The following is a 23,825-nucleotide window of genomic DNA, read 5'->3' on the forward strand; positions in this document are numbered from 1 at the left end:
GCAGGCTAGACAACTAATAGGGCCGTCGATGCACTCTGCTCTCTGCATCATTTCAAAAAAGCAAGAATCACAGTTTTCGAACCACACCACACGCCTCCAGTCAGCTGCGGACCAGTTTGTGTTGCTCAGTCCATTGGAGATATGCAGGTTTATATCCATCTGCGAGAAATGGACTTTCACGAGGTACCCGACCGTATGCAGTCCCATTCGTAAAGTTCGTTCGGACACTGATTGAGTTGCACTATCCGATAAAAGTACCTGGACAGCTATCAGTGGACATTAATGAGAAGTGTGTTCAGGATCAGCCTTTATGAAGGCTTGAACTCTATGCGCGTCACATTCAGTGAGGTGTCTGAATGTCCGTGAAAAAATGGCAGCCCATTCTTCCTCAAGAGGAAGGCTTATCACCTTCCTAAGTGGGTGGAGCTCTGACATTACCATTCCCGAAGGTACTTCAAACGAGAGTCCGAAAACACATATCATACACAGCCCAAGTGCTGAATGGTCTACAAACACGTCACAAACACTGCCATCTGAATGACGGAACTGGAGACCATTCATAGTGTCATTTAGAATACCGCCGCTCGCTACGTCGTTAATTAACCTCACATATACCACACTGCTCACTATGAATAGGTGTATGACAAGAAGATCGTTATAGTCAATCTTAACATCATCTCTAAGTAATTGTTCGATTTCATGTGCTTTCGGATGGGCATATTCACTTAAAAAACTGAGCATCAATGTCGATTTGCGAAAAGAAGAAGCCATTCTTCTTTGAAAGGCAATTTAGCGCGCGAAGACGGCTGAAGCACAGAAACAACCCCGAACACGATATCAGTGGCAAGGTCGTAAACAGAGACGTCCGCCCCCTACACTGCCAAAAGCAGACTGCCACCTTCAGCTACACCCAGACTTCGGGGTGTCACGGTGAAACGTCCCCTTAGAAAAATTAATGAATTACTGTGCTGATAAACCTCGTACATTATTTGATTTTCAAACAGCTGAGCAAAACTGAACGTACTCAAACATTACTCTCTTTACTTGTTCTATTCAACACTAAACTGACACACAATATTTTTAGCGCAACGCAATCTGACTTTCAAAAATCCCTACAAAAGAATGGCCCTGACTAACATTAACCTATACGTTTCACAAATCACTTACCTCACAAAAATCTTCGTTACTCGAACTACTGCAATACAGCGAGCGCCACTACTGCCAGCTAAATAAAAGATTAAAACTACTGAAGGCACTAACTACTGATAGGCATAGTTAGAAAATGAAAATTTTGATAGAGACCAAACAATGTATTTACCTTAATAGTGTTCAAAAGTCATAATATATATATATCAGTTCATGACATCCAGTCTTACAAATTTATTGTCTCTGATGGACACACGTTCAGATTGTCCGCTCTTAAAATTCTGCCATCTTTCTCCCCACATCCACCACTGCTAGCGGCTCACCTCCAACTGCGCAACGCTACGCGCTGTTCACATCCAACTGCACAACACTACAATATTCCAACAATGCAAACCAGCCACAGACTGCACACAGCACAGTCAGTGATTTTCATACAGAGCGCTACGTGGCGTTACCAACATAAAAACCTAAACAGCCTACTTACAACGGTTTAGACTACATTCTACTATATTCTCACAGGTACTTTGAATTCCTACAGGGAGGGACGATGATTAAAGTTGCGACCTTGCTTTTGGCATGAAGTATTTTATTGCAGGGCCTGTGTTGATTCAATATACTATGCGATGTCCTTCAGACATGCACTGTTAGCCACATCATATATTTCGTCCATTGTCAAAATGGTTACATGTATTTTAGTAGGATCGCCTGTTATTGATTTTGTGTTAAGTGGATCAGCCGGCCGGGGTGGCCGAGCGGTTCTAGGCGCTACAGTCTGGAACCGCGCGACCGCTACGGTCGCAGGTTCGAATCATGCCTCGGGCTTGGATGTGTGTGATGTCCTTAGGTTAGTTAGGTTTACATAGTTCTAAGTTCTAGGGGACTGATGACCTCAGATGTTAAGTCCCATAGTGCTCAGAGCCATTTGAACCATTTTTTTTAAAGTGGATCGGATAATTTGTGTCAAATATTGCTATAATAACGGATTAAACAGCAGCAAGTTAAAGATATGGTAATTGTTTGTTGCTTTAGGTGAGTCAGTTATGAGCAAAAAGAAAAAAAAAGAAAGAAAGATTTTACGATGGATGTAAAATCAGTCGATGAAATCGTGAAATAGTGAAAGAATTAAAGAAGTCGCTGATGACATTAGCTTATGAACTTGTCCATGACACGCATTTTATTCGAATGTTATGTGTATGAAATTTGTGACAGCAAAATTTGTTTGCAAAACGGTTGAATTTCGAACAAAAACAGTGGCGAATGCAAGTTGCTCTGGAGTCACTAGACGAAGTTACCAAAGATGTAGCACTACAGAGAAGTGTCGTAACAGGCAAAGAAACATGGATTTATGGACCTAAGGGAAGCTAAAGGAAGCATTCACCATCGCCAAGCTTGGAACTTCCTAGACAAGTGTGCCCAAACGTTAACGTTATGCTCACTGTGTTCTTAGATTTTTACAGCATAGTGCACCATGAGTCCTTGCGTGAAGCACTACGAAAAAAAAGAGACGATAAAACCACTCGGATTTGTGGCGTAACAATTCATAGCATAGAATAACACAACAACAGTGCACCTGCTGACATTTCGTTTCTTCTTCTTCAGATTTCGATCCAAAAAAATGCTGCAATAACGCCCAAGTCTCCATATTCGCCCCATATACACCCTATTTTCTGGTCACAACAAACAAAGAATATACGAGGGGCGTTCAGAAAGTAAGCTCCGATCGGTCGCGAAATGGAAACGACTATGAAAATCCGATAAAGCTTTGCACAGATGTGTTGGGTAGTGTCTCTAGTATAACCCCAGTTAGCCTCACGTCGCTCTTCTCATTTCTGAGCTCGCAGTGAGTGCGTAAAGATGTCTAGAAAATAGTGTCTGCCGCCAAGTACGAGGGCCTGGTGAGAAATTTCGCCTGAAGCTATGCAGCTAACATTACATAACTGTCGTGCTGTTTCGTCTTCACGACAATTCTCAGCCGCATTCTGCAGGGGCAATGAAGATGCTCCTGCATCGTTTTCAAATGGAAATGTTAGATTACCCACAATACAGTCCGCAATTGTCTCCCCCTGAGTTTCATCTCTGGTCACATGAACTGCTGTCTTTGAAGACAACATTTTGACACAGACAACGAGGTGTAGGCCAGCGTGGAGAATTGGCGGAAAGCACTGGCGGCTGCCTTCTATGATGAGGCTATTGAAAAGTTGGTACAACGCTATGACAAAAGTCTAAGTCAGAACGGCGACTACGTAGAGAAGTAGCTGAAAGGTGTAGCTAATTGTTAGAAGTAAAACATTTCTGATGTTCACTGTGGTTTCAATTTGGCAATCAATCGGAGCTTACTTTCTGAACAGGCCTCGTATTACAGCGCCGTCTTTTACAAGCATAGCTGAGATTAAAAACGGACCGCTAAGAGAGACAGAAGAAACCCCAAACATCTAATTCCATACGTGTTTCGGGAATTGAAAAGCCGTTTCATAGCCGGCCGGAGTGGCCGAGAGGTTCTACGCGCTACAGTCTGGAACCGCGCGACCGCTACGGTCGCAGGTTCGAATCCTGCCTCGGGCATGAATGTGTGTGATGTCCTTAGGTTAGTTAGGTTTAACTAGTTCTACGTTCTAGGGGACTGATGACCACAGCACTTAATCCCATAGCGCTCAGAGCCATTTGAACCATTTTTGAACCCTTTCATAACATCACTTAACAGTGACTATATTGAAGGGGATAACATTAATGTAGACAACTCAGTAAAATTCCTTTCAGAAATCGAGAATTCCTGTTTTAGTTTTCTAGCACAGAAAAAGCGCAGTAACGTAAGTCGACGTCGAGACGTGACAGAATGGCAGAGAGGAGCTACCGTACTTGTAACGTGCCCGTGACCACACTGTCAATGTTGTCTAGTTCCGCCGCGCCGGGTAGCCGCGCGGTCTGAGGCGTCTTGTCACGGCCCGGGCGGCTCCCCCCGTCGAAGGTTCGAGTCCTCCTCGGGCATGGGTGTGTGTGTTGTCAAAATGGCTCCGAGCACTATGCGACTTAACTTCTGAGGTCATCATTCGCTTAGAAATTAGAACTAATTAAACCTAACTAACCTATGGACATCACACACATCCATGCCCGAGGCAGGATTCGAACCTGCGACCGTAGCGGTCGCTCGGCTCCAGACTGAAGCGCCTAGAACCGCACGGCCACTCCGGCCAACTGTGTGTTGTCCTTGGAGTTAGTTTAAGTTAGATTAAGTAGTGTGTAAGCTTAGGGACCGATGACCTCAGCAGTTTGGATCCATAAGACCTTACCACAAATTTCCAATTTTTTGTCTAGTTAGTCGGCGTATCAACGCGGACTATCGAACGTGTTTACGATGAATGGTGTACCACTCGCAGCCGTGTAACGCTGAACGTCGTAGAAACATTCTCACCGACAATCAAGAGCTAACAGCCCCCATGTACTAATGGACAAGGACCGTCGAGTATTGCGAAGGGTGTTTATAAAAAATCGCATTGAAATCGGAGCAAGATATCACTCGTGTGTTTCAAAGTGCTAGAAACAGTCTAGTAAGCACAATGACTGTGCGTACGGAGTTAAAAAGTATGGGGTACAATTGTCGAGCACTTCATCATAAACTGCACATTCATGTAGGCAATGCAAAGCGACGCTTGAAGTGGTGTGAAGAACGACGCTAGTGGACACTGGATGAGTGGAAAAGAGTGATTTGGACCTATGACTCACGCTATAGCCTGGGAAAATCGGATGAAGGGGTTTGGGTTTGGTAAATGTCGGGGAATGTTGCCTGCCATCATGTGTAGAGCCAACAGTGAAGTACCGAGAGAACCGTGTTACGATATGGGGGTGTTTTACGTGGTGAGGATGTGTACTTCTTATTGTGCTTAAGAAAGCGCTACAAGCGGAACCATATGAACACATTTTATAGCATTATTTACTGTTTACAATGGAGGAACAGTTTTGAGACGATGATGGTACTAGCATGAAATACACCCTGCCATAAAACAGGATCTGTGTGGATAATAGCAACATTCTAACTCATGCAAACGTGTTCCATTGGTTTCAGGTCGGGACTCTGGGCTGGCCAGTGCATTCACGAATGTTATCCACATAGATCCTGCTCGACATTTATACCCCATTCTTTTTAACTCCGTACGCCCAGTAATTGTGATAACTAGATTCAAATGGTTCAAATGGCTCTAAGCACTATGGGACTTAACATCTGAGGTCATCAGTCCCCTAGACTTAGAAGTATTTAAACCCAACTAACCTAAGGACATCACACACATCCATGCCCGAGGCAGGATTCGAATCTGCGACCGTAGCAGCAGCGCGGTTCCAGACTGAAGCGCCTAGAACCGCTAGGCCACAGCACCCGGCGCTAACTAGACTGTTGTTAGCACTTTTACATTCACGAGTGATACCTTTCTCCGATTTCAATGCGATTTTTTTACAACCACCCTTCGCAATACTTGACGGTCCTTGTCCGTTAGTACATGGGAGCTGCCAGCTCTTGGATGTCGGTGAGAGTGTTTCTACGACGTTCAGTGTTACACGGCTGCGAGTGGTAAACCATTCCTTGTAAACACGTCCGACAGTCCGCGTTCATACGCCAACAGACTAGACAAAGTTCATAGTGTGGTCACGGGCACGTAGAAACACGTAGCTCCTTTCTGCCATTCTGTCACGTCTCGACATCGACTCATGTTACTACGCTTTTTCTATACAACCTCCCGGTACAAGAAAAGAAAAAGAGGAATTGTAAGTAGGCTGTTTAGGTTTTTATATTGGTAGCGCTCTGTATGAAAATCACTGGCTGTGCTGTGTGCAGTCTGTGGCTGGTTTGCATTGTTGGAATTTGCTATTGTAGCGTTGGGCAGTTGGCTGTTAACAGCGCGTAGCGTTGCGCAGTTGGAGGTGAGCCGCCAGCAGTGGTGGATGTGGGGAGAGAGATGGCAGAGTTTTGAGAGCGAATGATCTGGAAGTGTGTCCAACAGAGACAGTAAATTTGTAAGACTGGGCCGGCCGAAGTGGCCGTGCGGTTAAAGGCCCTGGAGTCTGGAGCCGCAAGACCGCTACGGTCGCAGGTTCGAATCCTGCCTCGGGCATGGATGTTTGTGATGTCCTTAGGTTAGTTAGGTGTAACTAGTTCTAAGTTCTAGGGGACTAATGACCTCAGCAGTTGAGTCCCATAGTGCTCAGAGCCATTTGAACCATTTTGTAAGACTGGATGCTCATCAATGCTTGTACAACGACGGCACTGTAATATTTTCTTTGTTTGTTGGGACTGATATATATATATATATATCAGTTCATGACATCCAGTCTTACAAATTTACTGTCTCTGATGGACACACTTCCAGATCATATATATGTATATATAATGACTTTTGAACACTATTAAGGTAAATACATTGTTTGTTCTCTATCAAAATCTTTCATTTGCTACATATGCCTATCAGTAGTTAGTGACTTCAGTAGTTAGAATCTTTTATTTAGCTGGCAGTATTGGCGCTCGCTGTATTGCAGTAGTTCGAGCAACGAAGATTTTTGTGAGGTAGGTGATTCATGAAAGGTATAGGTTATTGTTAGTCAGTGCCATTCTTTTGTAGAGATTATTGAAAGTCAGATTGCGTTGCGCTAAAAATATTGTGTGTCAGTTTAGTGTTGATCAGAATAAGTAAAGAGCGAAATGTCTGAGTACATTCAGTTCTGCTCAGCTGTTTGAAAATCAAATAATGTAAGAGGTTTATCAGCACAGTCATTCATAAATTATTCTGAGGAGACGTTCCAGAATTATCGATTTTTGAAAGGAATTTTACTGAGTTGTTTTCATTAATGTTATTCCCTTCAATAGAGTCACCGTTAGATATTGTTATGAAAGAGCTTTTCAATTCCTGAAACAGGTCTGGAACTCGATGTTTGAGATGTCGTCTGTCTCTCTTAGTGGTCCGCTTTTAATCTCATCAACGCTTGTACAACGACGGCACTGTAATATTTTCTTTGTTTGTTGGGACCAGAAAATAGGGTGTGTATCGGGCGAATATGGAGACTTGAGCATCATTGCAGTATTGTTTTTGACCAAAATCTCAAGAAGAAGCAACGAAATGTGGGAAGGTGCATTGGCGTTATGTCAATGTTATGAATTTGTTTCGCCACAAATACGCGCGTTGTTTGTCTCTTTTTGTTCGTAGTGCTTCACGCAAGGACCCACGGTGCACTATGCTGTTAAAATCTAAGAACGCAGTGAGCATAACCTTAACATTTGGCCACACTTGTCGAGGTAATTTCAATCTTGGCTTAGCTCCGATATCGTACCCGTAAACCCGTGTTCCATCGCCCGTTATGACACTTTTTTGTAGGTGTGCATCTTTGGTAATTTCGTCTAGTGACTCATAAGCAACTTGCATTCATCGCTGTTTTTGTTCGAAATCAACCGTTTTGTAAAAAAATGTTGCTGTCACAAGTTGCATACACATAACATCCGAATAAAATTCTTATCATGGACAGGTTCATATGCTAATGTCATCAGCGGCTTCTGCAGTACTTTCACTTTTTCCACAATTTCATAGCTTCATTTTACATCCGTTGTAAAACCTTTTTTTTGCTCCTAATTGACTCACTTAAAGCAATACTTAAACTTACTGCACATTACTCCGCTATTAAACCAATATTTAATACAAACTATCTGATTCATTTGACTCTAAATAAATAGTCTGCGTTACTACCAAAACACATGTAACCTTCTTCACAATAGACGAAATATCTGATGTTACTAACAGCGTACGGATACCATATAGCAGTGTCTGTGTTGGATCGATGTACTCTGCAATGTCCTTCAGACATGCACGTTTTCTGTTTACGTCCTTGCCGCTGAGATCGCGTTCGGGGTTGTTTCTGTGCTTCAGTCATCTTCGCGCGCTGCATTTCCTCCCGAAGAAGATTATCCTATTCTTATCGTAAATCGACAGATTTTTAAGTGAATGTGCACATCCGAAAGCACATGAAATCGAATAATTTCTTAGAGATGATGTTAATGCCAAGAGTGACTATAATGATCTTGTCGTCATACACCTATCCACAGTAAGCAGTGTGGTATATGTGAGGTTAATTAGCGACGCAGCGTGCGGAAGTATTGTAAATGACACTGAGAGTGGTCTTCGGTTCCGTCATTCAGATGGCAGTATTGGTGATGTGTCTGTAGACCATGCAGGACTTTGACTGTGTATCATATATGTTTTGGAGCACCCATTTGAAGTACCTTCGGAGATGGTAATTTCAGAGTTCCACCCACATGGGAAGATAATAAGCCATACAGCTGAGAAGTGGGCTCAATTTTACTACACGCCAGTCCTCAGTGGGTTGCAACATATTCGTACTGAATTTAACAAATACATGTCATTCTATTTATATATCGGCGGGTGCCGCACCATTGCAATCTGTGATGCCCAGCTGAAGACGTGCTGGGGCTGTGATAGAGACGGAGCTGTTCGCTTGGAGTGCAAGCAGCAAAGGATCATGCAAGTGCCACATGGGGATGAACTTGTTTCGAATACACCGGCAGCACTTCAAATGATGTATGTCGAGGGTCTCTGCAATGACTCCAGCCCATTGTCTGCACCTCCTCCCACTACTGAACTTTGCCAACCAGGACTATACAGCTGGGAACGTCGTCTATGCCTGGTCTCACTCTTGCTCCACCTGTGCTGATAAGTGGTAAGGAGGTTCCAGTTGGCGGGATGGACATACACTCCATAGTTGTGACTACTGCTGCCTTCGTGCCTGACTGTCAGGACCCGCTTCTGTCTTCAGATACTGAAGCACACATGTGTAAACAGCAGTCGCCAAAGAGATGCAAGAAACGTCAGCTTACTCCGTCAGACACCTGCCGGCCACAATTTGTGGACAATAATGATCCTATCCACCAAGACCTTCTCTCGTTGGGTGATTCCATGATGGAACATCCTGCCCATCTCTTGTTGGATACAGAACAACCATTGCACCCACCTAGCGCTGTGCCTCCCATCGATCGACATAAATTGGGCCATCGCCATTCTTCCTGCAACGCTGCACCATTGCCCTCAGGTGCCACAGAGACTATGCTGAACAATCTGGGCCCACGCACTTCTGCGTGGTAGGTGATTTTGAAGATGGGTCAATGAACATCGAAGTTTTGTGGTTGCTACTGCAGCAACCTATGATTGTTAATCGAATGAGGATTTGGATGAAGTCGCATTGTCTGTTGAAAAGGCATTTACGGATGCTGCTGGTCTTCTTGCTTCAATGAGTATCCCCACGACTACAGAACCATGGAAAGCTTATAGGTTAGGTTCTGTAAATATCAACACGATTGGGACACTGGTCAAATTGGCTCTGGGAAATGTTGCTGGCGTCAGATATCAAAATTATCATCCTGCAATAAGTTTGTCTCGACAAGTTTCTGGATTTGTATGTATACAATGTCTTTGTTCCACAGTACACTGAAGGCGGTAGTGGGACAATGATAGTCCTACAGAAAGAAATCGTGGTTCAAGAAGTGGTTTATCAGAAGCTTCATGGTGTTCAGACCATCAATATCTATGTTCTCTCTGGGTTGGAAAAGCAATGGAAATGGTCACGGTTTTATTCAGAAGTTTGTGAGCCCCTACAAACATTTTATTTTTGGTGTAGACTTCAGCTGTGTGATACCCAGAAGGATCAGTTTCTCCATTATATCCCATGCCAGGAGCTACAACTGCTGATGCAGAATTTGAATCTCGCTCACGCGTGGGAACGTGTTCATGATGATCGAAGTGGACATACGCGTGTTATGAGGCATTTAGCGAGACGGCTTGATCGCGTCTATGTTTCCCATGGACTCATGGCTGTGAAAGTTGACAATGAGTTGTCGCCTAAGGCCTTCTTTGACCACATAGTGTACATATACACTGTCCGTATCCATCAGTGGAGAATGTGGTGTGGTTGAGGCACATGGAAGTGGAATGTCGCACATTTCCAGAATTCAGAGTGCAGGCAGTTAATGAAGCGACATGGATCGCTTGCCGAACACGCCTTCCGATGTACCATTCAGGACTTTGGTAGTGGCTCAAATGTGCTAAGGCTGCTGCACATTGCACGATGACACAATATGGTCGCAGCTCTGTGGCCAAGCGCCATCTCGTGACCGACAGGTTGAAATTCAGAGGGTAAAGATGAAGATTGTTTCACTTGCACGTCAACACATTGAGGGAGCAATGACACTTGCCAAATGCCTGGATGGGGTCTGTGGGGAATCCCAGCAAATGCACCACATTGTCAGAGAGAAGAAACAGTGTTAAAGAGTACTGGTGCATGACCTTGACACACCAGATGATTGCCGGCTGACGTCCCAGAAAGATACTGTGAGCGCTTTTGCAGACCATTCACAACAGTTCCAGACAGAAGTGGATCAGGATGTTACAGCACTGGATGACGTCTTCCAGTATTTGCCTGGTGTTCTTGACAGGGTTGCTGTAGACCTCCTTACCAATAACGTTACTGCTGATGACTTCGACAACACTCTCCATAAGGGACTGATTAACAAATCCCCAGCCCAGATGGTTTCTTGCTGGAGGTTTATTACGATTCCACGACGTTATGGTTCCCAGTTGAATTGTTATGTGCCAATAACTGATGTCCCCTGACCTCCACTCTCTCCTGCCTTTGTGAAAGGACTGATTATTCCAGTCCTCAAACCATATGAGGGTCGGATCTGGATCAAATGTGCGTTGATGGGGACAGTAACATACACAGAATGCTCATGGACTATCGTGATGTTATCGCCCTAGTACTGACCTGTCACTCTGGAGGTGCCTTGGTGTTGGTAACCTTCAACCACACCTTTGGTAGGGTGAACCATGACTATAATGCAGAAGCGATGTGACAATCAGCATTCCCCCATGGCATCATACATATCATCATGCAATTCCTCTGACGTGGGTACTGATCATTGGGTGTGCAGTGGGCCCCATTATTATTTCTCGATCAGGTCTGGCAGGGACGTCCATTGCCAATTATCCTTTTTGCCATTGCTTTGAGCCACTATTACACGGATTGTGGAGCTGGTTAACTGGTATCATGATGAGACATATATTTATCTGTTGGGCGTATGTTGATGACGTACTTTTTTGGGTCAGTCAAGGGTGAGGTGTGTGTGGGACTGGGATGGATTACTTGATATGGAACTGCTGTGAGTAGTCGTATGAATTTGACGAAATTTGGTGCTATGAACATTGGCAGAGGGCTTCCAGAATGGAGTGCAGCTCCATTGTGGTCAGTGGACATGGTCAAATATTTGGTAATTACTTTCATGTGCAACATAGAGAGAACGGTTTCGGCTAACTATAAACGCCTCCTTCAGGTTATCCGCGTAAGCATCGATAGTAATCTGTTGTGAGCTTTGGATAGGGTACAATGGGTTGATTTTGTCAACTATCATCTGGCGCCTTGGATGCCGTATCTTACCAGTGCTGGGGGCGACGGCGAACAGGTTGCTGGCAGAGTTTGGATATTTCATGTGTGTGGGTCTTATCTTTAATTTGGCAAATTTTCCGCTTTTCCCTCAGTGTCACACGCTTGACATGGATGAACATCGAATGGTGTGTGGACCTTCTGCAGAGGTGTGGCTGTTTATGCGCAAAATACATACTTTTCTTCTTCGTGCTGCTCCACGTCCTATTGGGTTGCAGTTGCATCTGTTCCTCAATGAGACTTTTTCCCACGCACAAAGACAAACGCAGTGAATTGGATCAAAGGAGTCTCAATTCAATACTTTTTTAAAGATGTCAGCAAAAGTGTGCTTATTTTTAGGACATTTCTCCAAGATCATGATACCTCTTTAATGCAGCGCTCGAGTTATCGTCAATATTATGACACTTTTTGGTAGTGTTTTCATGGATACTAAACGGTGGCCAGGTATGAGAAGGCGAATTCTTGTTTGGCGTTTATTCCAGAACTTGACCCATGTGATAGGACTACGGAATATTTTTCGAGAAGACGTGTCCAACTCACACCTGCCGGAACTTGAGGATCAATATGAACTTACTCATCTCTCGCTGGTATTTTTTTTGTTTGTTTCTTATTTTGATGAAGTTCCCAGATCTTGACGGAACCTATTGAACGTTGATACTCTGGTAAAAAAGAACATTATACTATTAATGGAATTGTAATAAAATTCAGCTTTATACATTATCTGTAGCTACTAGTTGTAAAAAAATGGCGGTTAAAGCGACCGCTCGCGTAAAGCGAGAAAACTAGGTTTGATTCCCGGTCCAGCACAAATTTTCATTACCATCAATATATTGTGGAGTTGGAGTTTCACCATATCTACAAATGCGACTATAATTCTTGTAGTGTACAGATACTTTTCAACCATGTTTACCAACGATTAAAAAATCACGCAAATCGGATTAATACAACACGCGAAAATACAAAATTCCTTTTTTTTAATCATACCTCGTACACTTCATTCACTGTTATGAATTCTGTCAGCGGTGTTCGGTCAGATGATCGCTTGGTACCAGCTCTGCACTACAGCGCTCCAAAATTTAATGGGTGACCAATATTTATTACATGAAGATAATGTTTTCATGCAAAGACGAGATCCCTTCCGTTCAGTTAAGCAATTATTCGCTTTCTTGCCCCTCCCCCTCTTTCTTCTGACAGTTGCCGCATTGTTTGACAATTTCTTTTATACTGTTCATTGGCTCATTACAACTTCCGAACTTTTGTTTGCTGTCGTATAGATCCGGCATCGTACTGTTTGTAAACAGCACCATTGCAAAACTTACTCCCGTGATACATGTATCTCTATAATAACTTTCATAAACGTGTACCTCTGCTACTCTTTTCAATATAACTGACTCGGTGAACGTAGTATGGTGAAAACGGAGCTCGAAAACAATCAATATATGATCAACACTGTGATTGTTGTATCTGGCTTTCATGAAAGGGTCGACCTAAAGTTCACTCAGACTACATAAACAAGCACAATATACCCATATTCACTTCGTTTAGCCATTCCCCTTTATGATTCCATTGGTGAACGAAAGAAAACTATACTGTTCCATATTGCACAATACTAATTATTGAATAAATACCTCATCCTCGTATTCGCTCCATCGTTTCCGCAACCCAACTCGTACTTCTTTACTCTGAGCCGAACATTCAGACTGGGCTTGGGATATCAGACAGCGATGTCTCGGAATGTCGATGTATCACAATCAGTTACGCGAAATCTTGAATCGATGGTTGCTAGTTGAATAAAGGCAGCTTGAATATTTTGTGGCAATATATTCGGATAATATTATTATTATCAGCATCTAACTCAGAGAAAACTCAACTCCACTTTCTTTTTAATACTGATATATTTAAACCATAGTAACAGTACCTACAGTTTTACATATTAAATTTATTAGAGGAACTTCGATTGTTGTCAATTTTGTACTGTCGTAACCGCCTCTCACTCAAAAGGAAGGTTGGTAGAAATGTTTGAAGTGATATTCATGCCAACAAATTAGTATTTTATGTTCTTTAGAAACTAAGTTTTGGAGCAGATAATCTTTTCGTTTTCATCTACTGTAATATAACTTTTTTATTTTTTTATCCTAAGATTAAAATGATGCAGAGTTAAATTTTGGTTTCCTTAATTTTTTTTATCATTTCATGAAATGCACGCCTCACAGGTTTATATAACGTATGCAATCATAAATTATAATCTGGATTTTACAAGCAAATTTTTAGCACTGACATTAATCTGTATGAAACGCATGACTATTTATATTTCATTCCAACCGATTTCGGTCATAAATCATGTTCACAGTCATCGAAAAATTAATCTGCAGCTAACATTATGTATCAGAACTCAAATATCGTTCATTTAGAACATTACAAGCATGATACCTGTGTGGAAAGCAGTTAACTGAAGAGATCAAACACGAGACATACAGTGTATGTCTCACGTCGGTTCTCTTAAGTTATTTGGTTTTCACACAGATTTCATACTTGTAATGTTCGAGATGAACAATACTTTCAATTTTGATATGTAATGTTGACTGCAGATTAATTTTATATGTTTTATGACTGAAACCGATCGGAATGAAATATAAATAAAGTTACCATATGTGTGTCATGCATTTCAATAGCTGATGACTGCCTTAACAAGAGATATAGATGAGATAGTCGTCCATATCGATACTTAGTTCTAGAATACTCGATTATATCGAAACACGATGTCTTTTGATTTCACACCCCTAATTGAGAGTACCTGCCTGCACACCCTTTCTGCAGGTGCCAAAAGCCCACCCCCACTGTCGGCCGGAGTGGCCAAGCGGTTCTAGGCGCTTCAGTCTGGAGCCGCGCGACCGCTACGGTCGCAGGTTCGAATCCTGCCTCGGGCATGGATGTATGTGATGTCCTTAGGTTAGTTAGGTTTAAGTAGTTCTAAGTTCTATGGGACTGATGACCTCAGAAGTTAAGTCGCATAGTGCTCAGAGCCATTTGAACCATTTTGAACCCACCCCAGTCCTTACCGCACAGGACATCCCATGTCACTTTTTATCTTGGGTACAGCAGAGGATAAATCGCTAAAATGAGTAGAGTACAACTGGCTTTCGACTGAATTCGGTCAGTTTGGTTGTAATGACAGCGTGATCTCTAACGTAGCCCGAATTCTAGGTTAGGTTGTGATTCGGTTGAGGGTCGGTGATACCGACAAATGTGAATGCCACATAGAGGTTGTGGTATCAGACGGTGGTGTAGCGCAGTGTTTACGTTTCCGTCGTATTTAATCGCTCGATTTTAGCCGAACGTCAGTTGTGTCGTACTCATTTTAGTTGCTCGTCAGCAGAGGTGGGTAAAGGTAGGATTCGATATATCGTAGCGATATCGATATCTAGTACCCCTACACTTCGTTTCCTTTCCCTTCCTTCTTCGCTCTCCCATTTCCCTTCCTACATTTTCTCGCCTGTCACAAACTGCGCAGCTACAGAAACAGGGATTAGGAAACGCGCCCCGGCTTCCGTAGCGTAGTTACAACGCCAGTGGGGCTAATACAAATGCCCGAACGGCTGAAGACTTAGGGAACGTCCTATTTGTGTAGAGTGGTTTTTGGATGTCCGTGCGGGCGAATACTTATGGGCGCGCGTGTACGATCGGTGCGAGGGATGGGGCGGTGCGCAGCTGCGCCGTAGATTGTTGCATCCGCGGCTGAGTAGATAAGTGGGCGCGCCGCCGGCTGGTGGCCAGTGCGCCGCGGGGCTCGCCATGGCACGCACGCTGCCGCCACCCGCCGCTGCTACTGCGTGCCGCGACATCGATCTGAGCCGACTGCCGCCGGCAGCCGCCGCGCACGGTAAGCGTCGCCCACGTGCCTGCCTCGCCTCCTGTAAACAAACTCCTCCGTGCCCGCACTTCAGATTTACTCTCGTTTCCAGGACGCCGACTGGCTCGGAATGGGTGGCTGTGTGAGAGTGATAATTACAGCATGTGCTTTTTCATTTTTTATTGTGGCCCAGTGGTAAAGTACCCGACTGTAGATGTGAAGTTCTCGGGTTCGATCCCCGCCCAGTTCCTAGATTTTTGTCTATCACTTCACTGATGCCGACATATCCATTGGGAGAGATTTTGTATCTGTATTGAAATTTACAATTAATCTTTTCATTTCGTGCCTCACTTGTACGTTTCGCACCCAGCAGGAAAAGTGACCCAAATCGAAAAACGGCATCTTTAATTCTTATCACCAAAAAGAAAAATTCGTGTAAAGTACCCAACGTGCACGAAAAAATAATGCCAGTTACTGTCAAAAATACTTACATGAAATTTAAAGGAAGCTTATACTTTTTTAATATAAATTTTATAGAATTAATTTTTGAGTTGTCACTGTCTTTTCCGGGGGCTTTTTTTATTATTACTTTCGATTAATAGTTGATCATATTCTGCGTTGTAGTTATGAAAAAAATTTTACAAGATGCTCACTGCTTTTTTTTTTTTTTTTTTTTTTTGAGGTATTGTGCCTAGTATGTGTACATGAGTATATTGTTGTGACGGAGTTTACAGTGTGGCGCTCCAGGAAAGATGGAGCAAAGAGCGTACCCAGGATCTGATCTTGGAGGAGTGGGGTGGAGGGGGGGTGATTTAGTATTAGTTTCGTGATTAATTACAAAATAGTTTTAAGATTTCACGACATATAATTCGGAGTTCACTTGTTACTAGTCAGTAACCTTTACATAGCTTTCTTCAAACTGATATGTCTGTATGTGTGGTTTGTGGAGATCAATTTTGTCTGGGATGTGGGAGGAGGAGGCGCGGCGGCTGCCTCCTTGCTGGGCACGCCCATGGACGGAGTTGTACGGAGTGCCAATGTCATGGGCAACAGAAGTGGGTGGCAAATGTAATCCTGTAGCAGAAGAAAATCACGAGAGAGCGAGATTACAAATGTCTTCGCGCAGCTAGATGTGGAAATCAGTCTGTCAACCTCTCTTTCACGCCTCCTGATTGCTTATTGAATGAATGTTGAACTGTACTGTAGCTTAGAACGCATTCCGTATTGCCCGTGACCTTCGGTCCATCAATTAATCGTGTATCTAGCGAGAAAGACTGGGCATGGTAAGTAAAATCTTAATAAGAAACGTAAAGGTAATAAAAATTTGTAATTTTCATTGTTTAGCGTGAGAGCGACAATTGAAGGTGCACACTCATTCCTGGATCGCAGACAGCTGCTGTGCAGTTATTAAGAACGAGACGGCTATGTTACTGAGTCACAGAAGCAGTGGGCGTTGGTAAGGATTTCGGATTCGTACTCGGAAGCAGAGGTGTTCAAATCCCCATCTGGTCATCTTGATTTAGATTTTTCTTTGTTCGAAATTGTACAAGTCCAGAAATAGTAAAAAATGAGAAAATTTGACGTTCTTGCAAGAAACCATGGCAACTTTTTTTGAACATTAATTTTTTAAATGTTTTAATCAGGACAGGTAGTTTTTCTTCTTGCATTTGGGTCAACACACGCAAATACAAATAATCACGAGGGAGAGTGATATAGGTATCGCCTGTTAAATTGTGGAAACTGGACTTACGCCTTTCTACCCAAAGACTAGCGTAATTATGATTTCCTCTCAAACGCTTTAGGCAAATGTAAAGAATGACGTCGTATTCATCAGGCAGTTATCCTAAAGCAGTACTTTATTAAGCACTACAATTTAGTTTCTACTGTGTGCTCGTTCTCAGAGTGCACAACTGACGTGGACACAGCAATGTCGTGAGCAATATAAAACAGAAGTCAGGTGCTACTTACGAGGATGATGTATCCTCATCTACTGTTCATTTTAGAAGACAGAAACTGACTAGTTGTGCGTAATTAAGTACTACTTTAAAATAACAGACTGATGAATACGGCGTCATTCTTCAAATTTATCGGGGCTGTGCTGCCGACTCAGAAGTAGTCACATGAGGCAAAAGCCAAACTTCTTGAAACTTTCTGGCAGATTGAAACCGAGTGAGACTCGCACTCGGGACCTTTGCCATTCACGAGCAACTTCTCTCAGTAGGTAGAGAACATGCCCGCGAAAGGCAAAGGCCCCGAGTTCGAGTCTTGTTCTGGCACATAGTTTTAATCCCAGTGCACACCCTCATCCTCGCGGCCTTGAGTTGTGCGCCATCCTTAACGATGTCGACGTAATTTTGGACGCTAAGCTTCTTTCCGGTAAATACGAGACTACTGACTTAATGAGTCATTGAAATAGTGGCCGTGGCCACGAACGTTGCTGACCTGTTTCTGGAGTTGTTAACAGCTAACTCAGATTGGTATGGCCAATGGTAAACCAGTTAGATACTTGTCGGCACACTATGTTTCCTATTAAAAATATCGTTGAAGTTTTATTAGGTGGCTGAGTGAGTATCAGAAGTTATCGGTTCGATTCGTAGTCGGCAATATATTTTTCTCCCACTTCACACTGAAATTATCTCGGAGTAGGCAAAGAATTTGGAATATTAGCTGAAATGAATGGATAGTGTCTTGAAAAGAGGTTGTAAGATGAACAACAGCAAACGTAAAATTAGAGCAATAAAGTGGATTTTAATTAAGTCAGGTGATGCAGAGGGACGTAAAGTTGAGAATCAGACAAAATGAATTATAGACGAATTTTATTATTTGAGCAATAGAGTAATTAATAATGGCCGAAATTAAGAGGATATAAAATGTAGACTAGCAGTAGCTTTTCCGGAAAAGAGTAACATATTGACATCGATTATAAAGTTAAATGTTAGGTAGGCTCTTCTGAAGGTGTTTGTGTGGTGTGTAGCCGTATACAGTAATGATATATGGACGATCAACAGTACAGACAAAAAGAGACTAGAAGATTGTGAAATGTTGTTCTATAGGAGAATGCTGAAGGTTGATGGGAAGCTCGAATAACAGATGAAGAGGTAATGAATCAATTCGGGGAGAAAAATCTTAAAGGACCAATTTAGCTGAAAGGTGGGACGTATTGATGGGGCACATCCTGAGGCATCAGGGAATCATCAGCTTGGAAATGCAGGGAAGTGTGGCGGGTAAACATTGTAGAGGGAGACCAAGGCTTGGCAACAAAAAACTGTTTCAAGCGGATGAAGTTTGTAGTAGATACGCAGAGGATAGACAAGCGAGGAAGCTGCAAGTGCTCACTACGACGACGACCACGGCAACAACAACAACTGTTACTACTACTGCTAATAAGTCTGTCACCTTTGGCAATATTTTATAAACGCGTAAAATACCAATTTATTCCGTAGTTCGGATTCCGTGTCAAAATGTAGACCTCTCTGTAAATGGCTGCTCAAATTGTCCACAGGTCGAAGAAAATATGGAGGGAGATTAGGGGCCAATGTACAGTTTATGTCCAATTCATTGGTGACGGAGATCAAGCTCGCATTTGAGAAGGATGGGGAAGGAAATTGGACGCTCTTTTCAGAGGAACCATCCGGCCATTTGCAATAAACGACTCAGAGAAATCACATAAATCTGAATGGCCTGACTGTAGTTTGAACCGGCGTCTTCCTGAACACGAGCCTAGTGTCTTTCCATCGTGTGAACTCACTCGATCATCTGTCGAACAAAGAAGAGGGCAAATATCCTCCAATAGGACTATTACTAGCAAAGTGCTGCATGTTCAAACCAAACCCCAAGTTGAGGACATTTTTACTTTGTCAGTTTAGGTGCAGTTAGGTGGAATTTGACGTAGATTTCCTGAGTCAGCCAATAGCACGTTAAAATACTGCGTAATCACTGACGCGCCCCTCCCCATTCTCTTGTTTTACACCTTCCTGGCGCTACAAAGCATGGTATTTTTTAGCTGTTTTTGACTTTGGAATCTCGCTTGCATTTTCAGTCCTTTACTATAAAAAATACTTTAGGCATTTGCATGTCTGAACTATTCGAAACACTGAATCTGTTGCGTTCACAAATGATTGCAAGTTTGGTGTTATCCCAAAAGGAATATGTAATCTACATAATTTTAGTGGTACCAGATGCAGAGTACAAATTTGTGGTTTTTTGAGATGGTTAGAATTGTGAAAAGATTTCAGTGATCTGACACGTACCGAGTGCAGTGGGACAGAGGTTAGCACTCTGCGACAGGACGACTGCTCAAATTCCCGTCCTGTCATTCACCTTTATGTTTTCACTGTTTTTCCTAAATCGTACAAGTCGCTCCTTTGTATCATATTGGACTTCATGCGGTTGCACATACGAGGACTATTTTCTTTTTTTCTTTTTTTTCAGGATCCGGTCGGTCGTGAAACGGAAACCACATTGAAAATAAAAAACGTTTTATTTCCAACATTTAGCTACACCTTCCAGCTACTTCTCCACTCCGTCACCGATCCGACTTAGCTATTGGTCGTAGAGTGGTACCAACTTTCCAATACCCTCGTCACTGAATGCAGCCGCCTGTGCTTTCCGCCAATTCTGTGCGCTGGATTGCAGATCGTCGTCTGTGTTAAAATGCTGCCCTCATAGCTAGCGGTCCATATAAGCAAAGAGATGAAAATCAGAGAGAGCCACGTCCGGACTGTATAATGGGTGATCAAACACATACCGTCATGAACGTCTGTTCGTTCTGCTTCAAAGTTCCTGCACCACTGTCGCACTTTGCTGTCACTCGTGGCTATTACGTTATGTGGGATGCATGGAAATCGGGCGGAACCACTCAACACGAGGGCATGCACTTCATATGGTTCAAATGGTTCTGAGCACTATGGGATTTAACTTCTAAGGTCATCAGTCCCCTAGACTTCGAACTACTTAAACCTAACTAACCTAAGGACGTCACACACATCCATGCCTGAGGCAGGATTCGAACCTGCGACCGTAGCCGTCGCGCGATGCACTTCATACTTTATGGGAGACTCTGTTGTTGTAGGCGTGTTTATGTGCACATTGTGCACTCAGAACTAAAAAGTGCAACGTGACGCGATAGACAGGCATACTAGAGACACTGTGCGACACATCTGCGCAAAGCTTCATCGGGTTTTCAAAAATGGTTCAAATGGCTCTAAGCACTATGGGACTTAACATCTGAGGTCATCAGTCCCCTAAACTTAGAACTACTTAAACCTAATAACCTAAGGACATCACACACATCCATGCTCGAGGCAGGATCCGAACCTGCGACCGTAGCAGCCGCGTGGTTCCGGACTGAGGCGCCTAGAACCGCTCGGCCACTGCGGCCGGCTTCATCGGGTTTTCATTGTGATTCTAATTTCTCGTTCGAGCGGACCTTGAAAAAGAAAAGCCCTCGTAGAAGTTAGTTTGATAGTTTCCTAGAACTTTATTAGGTGGCTCTTTGTCTCAGTGGTAATAGCGCCAGACTATATTGGGTTTGACCCCTAGTCAATTCTAGGATTTTTGTCCATCACTTATCACTCTTTTCGCCTGTGGCAATGTTTGTTGTGTGAGAAACGCCGAGCTGGACTTTGCTTCGCAGTCCAAGGTAAACTGTAGTTCCCCTATAAATGGCTGAGTAAAACGATTCAAACGTCTGAGAAAGGCAACTGCATACCTCCTCCTATAAGACAATGCCTAGTAAAGTAGTGCAGTGTTCAAACCAACCTTCGGGATGATGATAACTTAACCAAATATTTTACTATCCTCCTTTTTCTTTCTTTTTAAATAGATTATCTGATGATCTGTTAACATGTCGAAACCAGTAATGAAACCATTTGTGTGATTTGAGGCTGAGTTTACAAGTCGCTCACTGTGTTCCCCTAAGGCAATATGCCTACACTTGTGCAACTTGGGTTACCATGTAAGATCATGATATCTACGGTATCCTCTGATGTCATCTCCCATTTGCATCAGTGGTAAACAAATAAACTTTGTAACTGTAAGATAACAGATAAAGTAACGGCTCACTCAAACCCCATTATATGTTCGGTTGGGTTGTTTGGAGGAGGAGACCAGACAGCGAGGTCATCGGTCTCATCGGATTAGGGAAGGACGGGGAAGGAAGTCGGCCGTGCCCTTTCAATGGAACCATCCCGGCATTTGCCTGGAGTGATTTAGGGAAATCACGGAAAACCTAAATCAGGATGGCCGGACGCGGGATTGAACCGTCGTCCTCCCGAAATCGAGTCCAGTGTGCTAGCCACTGCGCCACCTCGCTCGGTCGCATTATATGCAGTAGTTTTATTAGCACAAAGCACCACTCAAAAAAGAGATCACTGAAACAGTATGCTCTGTCTGTTTTATCGTGTGTAGTAACATAGTGCAGTGACTGGCAAACCGTGTAAATGGGGCAGGGGCGCTACTCCACGGCGTCGCCCAATACCAAGGATGGAAGGCAGCTGAGTATTCAATATGTAAGTGCTCAGACAAGTTTAAGGGAGCACTTGTGGGTCACTAGGCAGTACAGCATAAGTAAACGATTGGTGTCAAAATATATCACTGCAAATAATAATTCATAATACGAGAGGCGTTCAATAAGTAATGCATCGATTTTTTTTTTCTGAAAGCAGGTTGATTTTTTCAAGATTCCAATACACTAATTATTCTCCACTCTGTTGGCTACAAACTCTATTTTTCAATATGATCTCCGTTCAATGCGACGGCCTTACGTCATCTTACTGGAAGGGCGTATATGCCTGCATGGTATCACTCAACCGGTCGTCTTGCTAGATCAGTAACCTCACCATTGCGCCGATTCCCGGCACGAATCCGCCCGGCGGATTAGTGTCGAGGTCCGGTGTGCTGGGCAGTCTGTGGATGGTTTTTCAGGCGGTTTTCCATCTGCCTCGGCGAATGTGGGCTGGTTCCCCTTATTCCGCCTCAGTTACACTATGTCGGCGATTGCTGTGGAAACACTTTCTCCACGCACACGTACACCATAATTGCTCTACCACACAAACATTGGGGTTACACTCCTCTGGTGTGAGACGTTCCCGTGGGGGAAGGGAGGGGGGGGGGGCACTGGGGGCCGAATCGCACAGTAACCCTGGCTTCCGTGTGGGGCCTCGATGGGGTGAATAGACTGCTGTAGCCTGTTATGGGGTTGTGAGCCACTGACGGCTACAGGGGAGGGGGGGATGAAGCCTCTCTGTCGTTTCTAGGTCCCCAGTTCCATGGAATACAATACAACCTCCCCATTATTCACGTACTTCTTCTCGTGGAGCGCATCCTTCATTGGATCAAACACACCGAAGTCAGAAGGTGCGACACCCGGTCTGTAGGGAGGTTGAGGAAGAGCAGTACAATGTCGTTCTGTGAGGTTTTTCTTTTTTCTTTTTAAGGACCAAACTGCGGAGGTCATCTGTCCCTAGACTTACACACTACTTAAACCAACTTATGCTAAGAACAACACACACTCCCATGCCCGAGGGAGGACTCGAACCTCCGGCGGGAGGAGCCGCACAACCCGTGACATGGCGCCTCAAACCAAGCGGCCACTCCGCGCGGCTTCTGTGAGCTCCTCTCGGGTGCACAGACTTGTGTGAGGCCTTGCATTGTCCTGCAAAAGGTGAAGTTCGTTTGCTTTCTTGTGATCTATCGTTCACCTCCAGTGAGAGTGTCCGCACGCTCCAACATTGCAGGAGAGACAGATTTGTGCTGCCAGCAGGCACGCGGGATATCAGACAGGTTTGCGCGGCCATGTTGCGATGATGACAGACGCCTCGCCCAACGACTCACTGTGCTTTTGTTCACTGCTAGGTCTTGTAGGCATTTTACAGGCTGCTATGAATATCTGCAATGCTCTCGTTTTCCGCCAAAAGAAACTCAATGACAGCTCTATGCTGGGAACTCACCTCCATTCCAGACGCCACTACGTATAGCTCCGCCACCCATCGTAACTTCATGAATCTGTAGGGGCTGAAGCGGGAATATTCCACGATGTTCCACAACAAATTCCGCATTTTTTTCAACTGAAACTAGCCAATAAAACAAATGTGTTGCACTGCTTATTGAATTCCCCTCGTACAAAAGATCAGCACGAATTGCCAGGGGGGCACAGAAATGTCGAAAAATCTGTAATGAGAGGGCCACGGAAATATTGAAAAATGGCAGATTCTTGAAGATAGACGCCACCCATCCCACGCAATCCCAGTTACAATATTTTCAGTATCGAGTGTTACGTGTAGGAATACTACAGCTGCTGAGGTACCACTCCCGAAGAGAGCGTGAAAAGAAGATTAAACTAATTCTG

General features: G+C 43.7%; 1 protein-coding gene across 5 annotated transcripts in view; it reads left to right on the plus strand.

The window, feature by feature from the left end:
* Positions 1–23,825, plus strand: part of LOC126470450 (1-acyl-sn-glycerol-3-phosphate acyltransferase alpha) — a 694,917-nt gene that overhangs the window by 436,145 nt on the left and 234,947 nt on the right. The window contains exon 1 of one of the 5 annotated variants that reach the window (XM_050098291.1): positions 15,413–15,508. The exons of the other annotated variants lie outside the window; for them this stretch is intronic. Within the exon in view, the coding sequence (XP_049954248.1) occupies positions 15,421–15,508 (88 nt within the window). The 5' untranslated portion in view covers positions 15,413–15,420. Of the gene's footprint in view, positions 1–15,412; positions 15,509–23,825 lie in introns of those variants that run through there. 5 annotated transcript variants of the gene reach the window in all.

Source organism: Schistocerca serialis, chromosome 3, assembly GCF_023864345.2.
Source record: "Schistocerca serialis cubense isolate TAMUIC-IGC-003099 chromosome 3, iqSchSeri2.2, whole genome shotgun sequence".
In the NCBI taxonomy this organism is placed as follows: domain Eukaryota; kingdom Metazoa; phylum Arthropoda; class Insecta; order Orthoptera; family Acrididae; genus Schistocerca; species Schistocerca serialis.